The sequence below is a fragment of the Chelon labrosus genome (genome assembly GCF_963514085.1).
Source record: "Chelon labrosus genome assembly, chromosome: 9".
Taxonomy (NCBI): domain Eukaryota; kingdom Metazoa; phylum Chordata; class Actinopteri; order Mugiliformes; family Mugilidae; genus Chelon; species Chelon labrosus.
The window spans coordinates 29,908,114-29,919,193 of NC_140359.1; the positions used below are offsets into that span (position 1 = coordinate 29,908,114).

Below are 11,080 nucleotides of genomic sequence, written 5' to 3' on the forward strand. Positions count from 1 at the left end.
AGTGTGGCGCTGTCGTGTTTGAGGCGTGTTTACCCTCCGCATGGTGTCGGCAGCATCTCTCTTTCTCCACCGCTTCGCTCCAAAATCCCTCCATCTTCATCATCATCATCTTCATCATCATCATCTTCTGAAGTGAACGAATCTAAAGCGGTGGCAGAGATGAGGAGATGCGAGGCCTGCTCTGCTGTAGCTGTAGCCGGTTGTTGTTGTGGTGGTGTTGGTGTTGTTGCGATGGTTTGAACGGGGTCGTAGGTCACTAACGGTGTCCGGGTGTCTCTCCACATTGCTGCCCCCTGCTGGCGACCCGTCCAGACGTGGCCGTCTTCAAGGAGAGGCTGAGAGTCCTAACGGTAGGAGGTACGAGAACCAACGCTGGTGTGTGACTACGCAGTGATGTGAGGCCAGTAGTCCCGACCAGAACCTGCTGTCTGCTGGTCCAGCTTCAGGTCCAGCCGACGGCAGGGTCACCCCTGAGCTCCTGTAGGGGGCGCTGCACCTCCTTCATTTGGTTCCATGCTTTCAGCTTCCTGCAGGAGTTAAAGAACGTCAATCACCACAAACAAATACACAAACAAATACACAAACAGTTCACCTAAAGAGCCAGACAGATGTTTCTACATTTCTGCTTAAAATGACTGAAAACATCAAAACAAGTCCTGAAACACGACGAAGAGAACAGAGTCACATGAATGAACCTGATCAGTCGTCTAGAGTCTCATTCCTCAGAACAGAACCACGTCAGTGTTCCTGATTAAATCAATGAATACACAAGTAGAATAATATTTATAATTAGAGTCATTTTTTATGCACAAATATAAAAAACTCTGGAGGACACTGGAGCTGTTAGGTGGTGGTTGGTGAACGTTGTCTCAGACAGTAAACCGGTTTCATCAGGTTTCTATTGGAGCAGACGTTTCTAAGCTCCTCCTCCTCTTCTGTCCCTTTATTGAACAGAGACGGGAGCTGACGGTTCTTTACTCCTGCAGGAGGTGAAGCATTGAACCCAGACCCCAGCTCACAGGAGACACTCACCGACTCAAACAAATCATTAGCTGCTGAATAAACTCCACGCTGCTTCTCTGACGTCCTCTGAGTGTCTCCTGTGTGTCCTGCTCAGCTTAATTAGCTTCGTTAGCTCCTGTTAGCATCCTGTTAGCATCCTGCTAGCATCCTGCCGTGTCCTGAGGAGATCCCTGATAGTTAGAGGAGTTATCTCAGCTCACATTGATCCTGGAAGGTGACGTCAGGAGATTATTTATACGTGTCCCTGCAACATCTCCTCTAACTTCAGTTGATGGATGATTGATGAAGTAGTTTAGTTTATTTAATCACAAATAACTGAACAACTCAAAGCTAAAAATCAACGGTAAAGATTAGCACAGGACGACCAGCAGAACTAATGTCCAGATAATCAGAGACGATTCATCGAGGAGCTCTAAATAGATTCAGGTTTTTAATTAGAAGCAGTGGAGTCAACAGATAAATGAACTAACACCTGGAACATGTGACTCTTCAGTCTCTTGTTGGATGATGAGGGACTAAAGGACGTCTGTCCCCTTGTCTCGTCCACGCTCAGAGTTTGATCTGACATATTCCAGTTTGTGTCTCACAGGACAGAAGTGTGACATGGGTGTGGTTTCTCTGTCTGGCTGACGTCCTCTCTGTTCTTAAAGGACACGTCAGAATATCTCTGCCTCTGTCCCGTCCCGTTCATCACCAGCTCTGAGGCAGCGGGACGCCTCAATGGTCCCGGGACGCCTCAATGGTCCCGTCTTCTTCAGTGGACTCTGTGTCTTTATTCTCGCTGAAAAGGGACATAACAGTTTAAACAAGAGACAGGACTGAACCAGAGCCTCCACATAGAGACACCTGTCCTACTGTCCTGTCCTCCTGTCCTGTCCTGTTTGAGGAGGACGTGGTCCTCTGTGTGACGTCTCAGTTGTGTCTGTCCCCGCCGTTGTCTGATGATCAGAGTTTTTGAGGTCTCGTCCCGTCGTGATGGAGGCTGTGGACGGACAGGTGAACTCATCCTGATCAGTGTCTCTGCTCCTCCGTCACCTCCTCCTCCTTCTCCTGCTCCTTCACCTCCTCCTCTTCCTCCCCCCAGCAGAGAGGAGGAGGTGAAGTGAAGGAGGTGCGTCCGTCCTGCCTGATGCTTAGTGTCTCTCAGCGTGGTCAGCTGTTTCTGCTTCAGGGTCATTATTAGTAGATTTATTTAAGGAGCTCTTCTTGTTGTTCTACCTCCTCTCTCTGTCTCTCTCTCTTCTCCTCCTCCTCCTCCTCCTCCTCCTCTTCCTCCTCCTCCCATAACGTCCCATAACCAGTTTGAAGTTGGACAATAACCGATTAAATTCCCCCGTCCGTCACTCATGTTTGTCATCGCTGCCGTCATGAACTCATCCTGGAGAGCGTTTTATTTTTGTCTGATGTGACCAGGACATGAGGACACAAGGACACGAGGACATGAGGACATGAGGACACATCGACAGTAGCTCTGCAGGACGGACGCGTCACCAACATTATTATTATTATTATTATTTATTAGGTTTAAAAGGAAACAGTAACTCTACATCTGGAGTTTATTATAGGATGCACAAAGATCTTCTGTCCATCGCCACGTTAAGCCCCGCCCACATGATCTGATTGGTCCAGCAGATTGTTGCTATAGAGACACGTAGAGGTCGTCCATCTTTGTGTCTGTCTTTTATTTTCTTCTTTATTTCTGTTCAATCATTAAATGAATGTGAAGCTACAGAAACAGATTTAAAACGTTGACACTAAACCTCCACTCTGCTTTATTCTCCCTGTTTCACCCTTCATCATCATCATCATCCTCATCTTCCTCATCCTCATCCTCCTCCTCCTCCTCATCCTCATCCTCATCCTCCTCTGCTTGTTGTTAAAACATGACAACTGCTGCAAACACTGACACCTCTTCACTCTGTCTCCTCCTCATCATCTTCATCTTCTCCCTCTGTTCACCTCCTCCTCCTCTTCCTCCATCTCCCGCTTCCTCCTCTTCCTCCTCCCCCTCCTCCTCCTCCTGTCTCATGTTGATCATGCATGTCTTCATCCATGGGCTTTCTGTGTCTCTGCATGTCCTCCTTCCCTCCTTCAACCTCTCCTCACCTCCTTCCCTCTTTGTGTTTCTCCTTTCCCCCTCCTGTCCCGTGGTGCATCATGGGACTTGTAGGCTTCTACGGCCTGGATGAGTCTGACCTGGACAAGGTGTTCCGTCTGCCCACCACCACCTTCATTGGAGGCTCAGAGAGCGCTCTGCCACTGAAGGAGATCATCCGCCGCCTGGAGGTAAAGATACGGAGCCTGATGTTAGCCTGGAAGCTAGTCTGACGTTAGCCTGGAAGCTAGTCTGACATTAGCCTGGAAGCTAGTCTGATGTTAGCCTGACATTAGCCTGGAAGCTAGTCTGACGTTAGCCAGTTGTTAGCCTGACATTAGCCTGGAAGCTAGTCTGACGTTAGCCTGGAAGCTAGTCTGACATTAGCCTGGAAGCTAGTCTGATGTTAGCCTGACATTAGCCTGGAAGCTAGTCTGACGTTAGCCAGTCGTTAGTCTGACGTTAGCCTGACATTAGCCTGGAAGCTAGTCTGACGTTAGCCTGGAAGCTAGTCTGACGTTAGCCCGACTTTCCCTGGAAGCTAGTCTGACGTTAGCCTGGAAGTTAGTCTGACATTAGCCTGGAAGCTAGTCTGATGTTAGCCTGACATTAGCCTGGAAGCTAGCCTGACATTAGCCTGGAAGCTAGCCTGACGTTAGCCTGACGTTAGCCTGACATTAGCCTGGAAGCTAGCCTGACGTTAGCCTGGAAGCTAGCCTGAAGTTAGCCTGGAAGCTAGTCTGACGTTAGCCCGACATTAGCCTGGAAGCTAGTCTGACGTTAGCCTGGAAGTTAGTCTGACATTAGCCTGGAAGCTAGTCTAATGTTAGTCTGACATTAGCCTGGAAGCTAGCCTGACGTTAGCCTCACGTTAGCCTGGAAGCTAGCCTGACGTTAGCCTCACGTTAGCCTGGAAGCTAGTCTGACGTTAGCCTGTCGTTAGCCTGGAAGCTAGTCTGACATTAGCCTGGAAGTTAGTCTGACGTTAGCCTGGAAGCTAGTCTGACGTTAGCCTGACGTTAGCCTGGAAGCTAGTCTGACGTTAGCCTGGAAGCTAGTCTGACATTAGCCTGACATTAGCCTGGAAGCTAGTCTGACGTTAGCCTCACGTTAGCCTGGAAGCTAGTCTGACGTTAGCCTGGAAGCTAGTCTGACGTTAGCCTCACGTTAGCCTGGAAGCTAGTCTGACGTTAGCCTCACGTTAGCCTGGAAGCTAGTCTGACGTTAGCCTGGAAGCTAGTCTGACATTAGCCTGGAAGCTAGTCTGATGTTAGTCTGACGTTAGCCTGGAAGCTAGCATGACGTTAACCTGGAAGCTAGCCTGACGTTAGCCTGGAAGCTAGTCTGACATTAGCCTGGAAGCTAGTCTGATGTTAGTCTGACGTTAGCCTGGAAGCTAGCATGACGTTAGCCAGTCGTTAGTCTGACGTTAGCCAGTCGTTAGCCTGACATTAGCCTGGAAGCTAGTCTGACGTTAGCCTGGAAGCTAGTCTGACGTTAGCCCGACTTTCCCTGGAAGTTAGTCTGACATTAGCCTGGAAGCTAGTCTGATGTTAGCCTGACATTAGCCTGGAAGCTAGCCTGACGTTAGCCTGACGTTAGCCTGACATTAGCCTGGAAGCTAGCATGACGTTAGCCTGACGTTAGCCTGACGTTAGCCTGGAAGCTAGCCTTATCCACCCCAAACATGCATGAAGGATAAAGTTGGTCTCTCGTCTTCCTTCATGTTTCATTTGTCATCAGACCAATCAGACTCCAGCTCAGGGTTCGGGTTCATAAACTTGAATGAAGGTGTTTTGATTCTTGATGAATCCTGTGTACGTTTCTTCGTACCTGCCAGATGAATGTTCATTGGTTCATTGGTTCATTGTGGGCGTGTCTGGGTGCAGATGGCGTACTGTCAGCACATCGGCGTGGAGTTCATGTTCATCAACGACCTGGAGCAGTGTCAGTGGATCAGACAGAAGTTTGAGACTCCAGGAGTGATGCAGTTCACTCTGGAGGAGAAGAGGACGCTGCTGGCCAGGATGATCCGCTCCACCAGGTACCAGAACCACCACCACCACCAGAACCAGAACCACCTGCTCTGGTTGGACCGGTGGATCTCAGACACTGATCTGTGTTTGTGTTCAGGTTTGAGGAGTTCCTCCAGAAGAAGTGGTCTGCAGAGAAACGTTTTGGTCTGGAGGGATGTGAGTCTCTGATTCCAGCTCTGAAGACCATCATCGATAAGTCCTCAGAGAGCGGCGTGGAGAACGTCATCATGGGGATGCCTCACAGGTAACACGACCACCTGGAGCCCCACAAGGTCGGTGTAGGACCAGACAACGGTTACCTCTCTACACTCTGTCTCTGTCCTTCAGGGGTCGTCTGAACGTTTTGGCGAACGTGATCCGTAAAGAGCTGGAACAGATCTTCTGTCAGTTCGACTCCAAACTGGAAGCTGCTGATGAGGTACGTACTGACGGCTGGTTGGTCAGAGGACGGAGACGCTGGGAGTCCTCATCAGTTGTTTCTGAGGAAAAGAGCAGAGACGCTAAACTGTGACGAACCGTCTAAGACTTTAAATCCCTCAACGCTATCGATGCTAAATCTGAACTTAGTATCAATAGAAGGTAAAAGTTAAAAAACATTGATGTGGAGGTGAATGAACTGAAACTGATTAGCTGCTCTCACCTTCCTCAGTATCCATAGTTCAGATGAACTCTCTCAGGTCTCTGGTTTTGCTAACATGCTAAGCTATTCCTGCTAAACGTTAGCGTCACTGTGTCTGCCGTGGTTTTCCTCCTCAGGGCTCTGGAGATGTGAAGTACCACCTGGGGATGTACCATCGTCGTATCAACCGTGTGACGGACAGGAACATCACCTTGTCTCTGGTGGCCAACCCGTCTCACCTGGAGGCCGTGGACCCCGTGGTCCAGGGGAAGACGAAGGCCGAGCAGTTCTACTGCGGAGACAACGACGGGAACAGAGTACGAGAGACTTCATCAGATATCAGACTCTAAAAACATCTGTCCATGTGTAGTTTATTCAAAAAGTGACATTACCCAGGATCCTCTCTGCTCCACTCTGCCGTGCTGGGTGTCATTAGGCGTAGAGTCAGTCTGAACGTCTTGTGTCCAGGTGATGTCGATCCTGCTCCACGGAGACGCCGCCTTCGCAGGACAGGGCATCGTCTACGAGACCTTCCACCTGTCCGACCTGCCGTCCTACACCACGCACGGCACCGTCCACGTCGTCGTCAACAACCAGGTAACCTGAGACGCCGACGAGCTGAAACTAAAGCCATGATTAAAACTATGAGACGTGACCTCCTCCATCACGGTCAGGATGGAGCTGTGACCTCTGACCTTTCACTGACGCGTGTTTAACCAGGGGACAGTAGCGTGGATGATTAGCATGTTCACCTCCAGATGAACGACCTTTAACCTTCCTCTCTCCAGATCGGCTTCACCACCGACCCTCGTGTCGCCCGCTCGTCGCCGTACCCGACCGACGTGGCCCGGGTCGTCAACGCTCCCATCTTCCACGTCAACGCCGACGACCCCGAGGCCGTCATCTACGTCTGCAAGGTGGCGGCCGAGTGGAGAGCCACCTTCCACAAGGACGTGGTGGTCGACCTGGTCAGTGCCTGAAGAGATGAAGCTGTAGAGTGGAGCTCAGAGGGGGCGGAGCTAACCTGTGTGTGTCTGCAGGTGTGTTACCGTCGCATGGGTCACAACGAGATGGACGAGCCGATGTTCACTCAGCCGCTGATGTACAAGCAGATCAAGAAGCAGAAGCCGGTCCTGCAGAAATACGCTGAGAAGCTGATCGCAGAAGGAGCCGTGAGCCGTCAGGAGTACGAGGTACAAACGTTTCAGACGTTGACGTGTTTTAGATTTTAGCTTCTTCCTTCATCGTCCTCTCGTCTCTCGTCTGCAGGAGGAGATCTCCAAGTACGATAAGATCTGTGAGGAGGCGTACGCTCGCTCCAAAGACGAGAAGATCCTCCACATCAAGCACTGGCTGGACTCCCCGTGGCCTGGTGAGCTCACAGTCAAACAGTCAAACCGGATCAGACGGCTACGCTACAGCCTCGTCCACAAACTACAGCCAGAATCAAACAGGAAGTAGCAACAGCTGTTCACGCCTGAGACGTGGATGTCTTAATTCACAGCTGGTTTGTTGGACGTTTGTCTTCAGGTTTCTTCACTCTGGACGGACAGCCGAAGTCGATGAGCTGCCCGTCCACCGGCCTGACCGAAGAGGACCTGAACAACATCGGACAGGTGGCGTCGTCCGTCCCCGTGGAGGACTTCACCATCCACGGAGGTCAGGGGTCAACGGCGTCCACTCTAAACCACCGTCAGTGACAGCTGGCGACGCTGCGTTCAGGGACCAGCTCACTGTCGTTTTTGCCTCCTCAGGTCTGAGTCGTATCCTGAAGAGCCGAGCGGAGATGGTTCGGAACCGGACGGTGGACTGGGCTCTGGGAGAGTACATGGCCTTCGGGTCGCTGCTGAAAGAGGGAATCCACGTCCGACTGTCGGGACAAGACGTGGAGCGGGGGACGTTCAGGTGAGAAACAAGAAAACTAATCAGGGACCAAACCAGAAGCAAACAGGAAGTAGCAACAGAACAGCTAAGCTAACGTAGCATGAGAGATCTTTGAGTCAGTTCAGGATGTGGGACGGCGCCCCGTCTAAACAAACACCACTGTGTACACTGCTAGCAGCTAGCCGCTAGCTGCTAATGCTAAAGCTGATGGTCTGACACTGTTTGTCTCCTCTCAGCCACCGTCACCACGTCCTCCATGACCAGAACGTGGACAAGAGGATCTGTATTCCCATGAACCACCTCTCTCCTGAGCAGGCGCCCTACACCGTCTGCAACAGCTCTCTGTCTGAGTACGGCGTCCTCGGTCAGTCCCAGCCCCGCCCCTTTCACGGGTCCTCTACGTTTCCCGTCAGCGTTTCTCTAAGCAGTATTTCTGTTGTCTCCAGGCTTCGAGCTGGGCTTCGCCATGGCGAGTCCCAACGCTCTGATCCTGTGGGAGGCTCAGTTTGGAGACTTCCACAACACGGCTCAGTGCATCATCGACCAGTTCATCTGCCCCGGCCAGGCCAAGTGGGTCCGACAGAACGGCATCGTGCTGCTGCTGCCACACGGCATGGAGGGCATGGTGGGGGTCACCTTCAGTTATAGTCACTGTCACAGCTGGACTCGTTAAAACTGGTTTTATGTGAACCAAGCTAGCCTCAGCTAACCAGCTAGCCTCAGCTAACGGAGACAACACACAGACAAACTTTTTATTTCTCAGTCATCATGTCAGAGTTTCTTCTTCTGTCTCAATATTATTATTATCTTCTGTCCTTTAGAGTCTATCACATGATTCTACATCAACTATGAACCACATGGTGACTGGACTGATAGAATCTGATCCTTTAGTGGATTAATGGTGGTCTAACAACATGGAGGAAATCTGAATCTTCTTCTGGATTGTGTAATGATCACAGTAACCGTGAATCTGGCTACAAAATCCTCCTGATTCCACTACAGGAGGCAACGTACACACAATTCAACCTTTGGACATTTTATTTCTCCTGGACATCATCACATTCTACCATTGAGATCATTATACAATCCAGAAGAAGATGGAGATTTCCTCCATGTTGTTCACACATGGAACTCCCCAGGGGAACCAGTCACCAAGGCATGCTACATAGCAATGCTAAGCTAACTTTATTATCTGTAGTACCACCATTAGACCACTAGATGGAGACAAAGGGCCACGTATGATTCAGATTCTGTCCGTCAAGTCACCATGTGGTTGATAGTTGATGATCACCCACAGATAAAAACCTAAACTCTCCACCAGACACTTGGAGGAAACATCTTCTACAAACACAACAAACCAGACCAGTGTTCTCGTCTTCACCTGAACTCAATGACCTCATGTCTCACCTTGTCCTCAGGGTCCAGAACATTCTTCAGCTCGTCCAGAGAGGTTCCTCCAGATGTGCAATGACGACCCAGACGTCATGCCGGTAGATTCTCACTCCAACAGGATTAATAACGTAAAGTTTAATCGTCTGAGTTTAATGAAGCCCCGTCCTCTGTCTCTGTCTCTGTCTCAGAACATCACCGATGACTTCGCTGTGCGTCAGCTGTACGACTGTAACTGGATCGTGGTGAACTGTTCGTCTCCTGGGAACTACTTCCACGTCCTCAGACGACAGATCCTGCTGCCGTTCAGGAAGCCGGTAAGACTTCAAACGTCAGGTCTCAGACTGAGGCAGACCTGCAGATAAACGTGAAGCCACAGTCTGACACGGGGGCAGCCATCTTGGTTCTGGTGGTTTGTGTCTGATGGACTTCCTGTTTGTAGTCTGATGGACTTCCTGTTTGTAGTCTGATGGACTTCCTGTTTGTAGTCTGATGGACTTCCTGTTTGTGTCTGATGGACTTCCTGTTTGTAGTCTGATGGACTTCCTGTTTGTAGTCTGATGGACTTCCTCACCCCCACCCTCCACCCTCCACCCACGCCGTCACCACATACAGATCTATCAGTTCATCACAAGATCATTAAACTTTAACTCTGTCCCATCTGGTTGTAAACAGGAAACAGTTCAGAAGCTGCTTCACAATCTTCATGTTTTTAGGTTTTCTATGATGTTTATGATTCAGCTGCTTTGATTAAACAGATTCAGCCTCAGCATGTCAGGTCAGACGTCACGTTAACATCCCTCCTCTGATCTGATCTCAACTGACCCGACTGAAGTTACAGCGCCATCATGTGGTCACAGCTGCTGTCTCTAATGGATCTCTACCTACCGCTGGATCAGAACCTGTTTGTAGTCTGATGGACTTCCTGTTTGTAGTCTGATGGACTTCCTGTTTGTAGTCTGATGGACTTCCTGTTTGTAGTCTGATGGACTTCCTGTTTGTGTCTGATGGACTTCCTGTTTGTAGTCTGATGGACTTCCTGTTTGTAGTCTGATGGACTTCCTGTTTGTAGTCTGATGGACTTCCTGTTTGTGTCTGATGGACTTCCTGTTTGTGTCTGATGGACTTCCTGTTTGTGTCTGATGGACTTCCTGTTTGTGTCTGATGGACTTCCTGTTTGTAGTCTGATGGACTTCCTGTTTGTGTCTGATGGACTTCCTGTTTGTGTCTGATGGACTTCCTGTTTGTAGTCTGATGGACTTCCTGTTTGTAGTCTGATGGACTTCCTGTTTGTAGTCTGATGGACTTCCTGTTTGTGTCTGATGGACTTCCTGTTTGTGTCTGATGGACTTCCTGTTTGTGTCTGCAGCTCATCGTCTTCACTCCTAAATCTCTGCTGCGTCACCCGGAGGCTCGCTCCAGCTTTGATGAGATGTTGCCGGGTAACGTAACCGAGGGCAACGTCTGGAGGGGCGGGGCTTAGAGAAGAGCTCAGTCTAACATCATCTCTGTTCTTCCTCCTCCTCTTCCTCCTCCTCCTCCTCCTCCTCCTCCTCCAGGAACTCACTTCCAGAGGTTGATTCCAGAGTCTGGTCCAGCGTCTCAGCGTCCTGAGGAGGTGAAGAGGTTGATCTTCTGCACTGGGAAAGTTTATTATGAGTTGACCAAAGAGAGGAAGAACCGAGGTATGGAGGAGACGGTGGCCATCTCCCGCATCGAGCAGGTAAACAAACAAACAGATAAACAAACAAACAACCAGCGTGGAGAACCAGGAAGTAAACGTTCTCTCTCTCTCTCTCTCTGCAGCTCTCTCCGTTCCCGTTCGACCAGGTGAAGGCGGAGTCAGAGCGTTTCTGCAACGCCGACCTGGTCTGGAGTCAGGAGGAGCACAAGAACCAGGGTTACTACGACTACGTCAAGCCTCGCATCAGGACCACCATCCAGAGAGCCAAGCCTGTCTGGTAGCCACCACCATCCTCATCATCGTCTTCATCATCATCAGGTATCAGGGTCACGACCTCTGACCTCTGACCT

General features: G+C 50.2%; 1 protein-coding gene across 1 annotated transcript in view; it reads left to right on the forward strand.

The window, feature by feature from the left end:
* ogdha (oxoglutarate dehydrogenase a) overlaps window positions 1–11,080 on the forward strand; it is a 29,970-nt gene that overhangs the window by 17,308 nt on the left and 1,582 nt on the right. Inside the window, exons 5-22 of the mRNA XM_084552256.1 lie at window positions 3,194–3,309; window positions 5,008–5,162; window positions 5,252–5,398; window positions 5,482–5,572; window positions 5,911–6,090; window positions 6,242–6,370; window positions 6,562–6,741; window positions 6,814–6,966; window positions 7,043–7,145; window positions 7,304–7,432; window positions 7,528–7,678; window positions 7,894–8,021; window positions 8,104–8,282; window positions 9,076–9,147; window positions 9,238–9,363; window positions 10,416–10,488; window positions 10,606–10,769; window positions 10,853–11,007. Coding sequence (XP_084408382.1) covers window positions 3,194–3,309; window positions 5,008–5,162; window positions 5,252–5,398; window positions 5,482–5,572; window positions 5,911–6,090; window positions 6,242–6,370; window positions 6,562–6,741; window positions 6,814–6,966; window positions 7,043–7,145; window positions 7,304–7,432; window positions 7,528–7,678; window positions 7,894–8,021; window positions 8,104–8,282; window positions 9,076–9,147; window positions 9,238–9,363; window positions 10,416–10,488; window positions 10,606–10,769; window positions 10,853–11,007 — 2,431 coding nt within the window. The remainder of the gene's footprint in view (window positions 1–3,193; window positions 3,310–5,007; window positions 5,163–5,251; window positions 5,399–5,481; window positions 5,573–5,910; window positions 6,091–6,241; window positions 6,371–6,561; window positions 6,742–6,813; window positions 6,967–7,042; window positions 7,146–7,303; window positions 7,433–7,527; window positions 7,679–7,893; window positions 8,022–8,103; window positions 8,283–9,075; window positions 9,148–9,237; window positions 9,364–10,415; window positions 10,489–10,605; window positions 10,770–10,852; window positions 11,008–11,080) is intronic.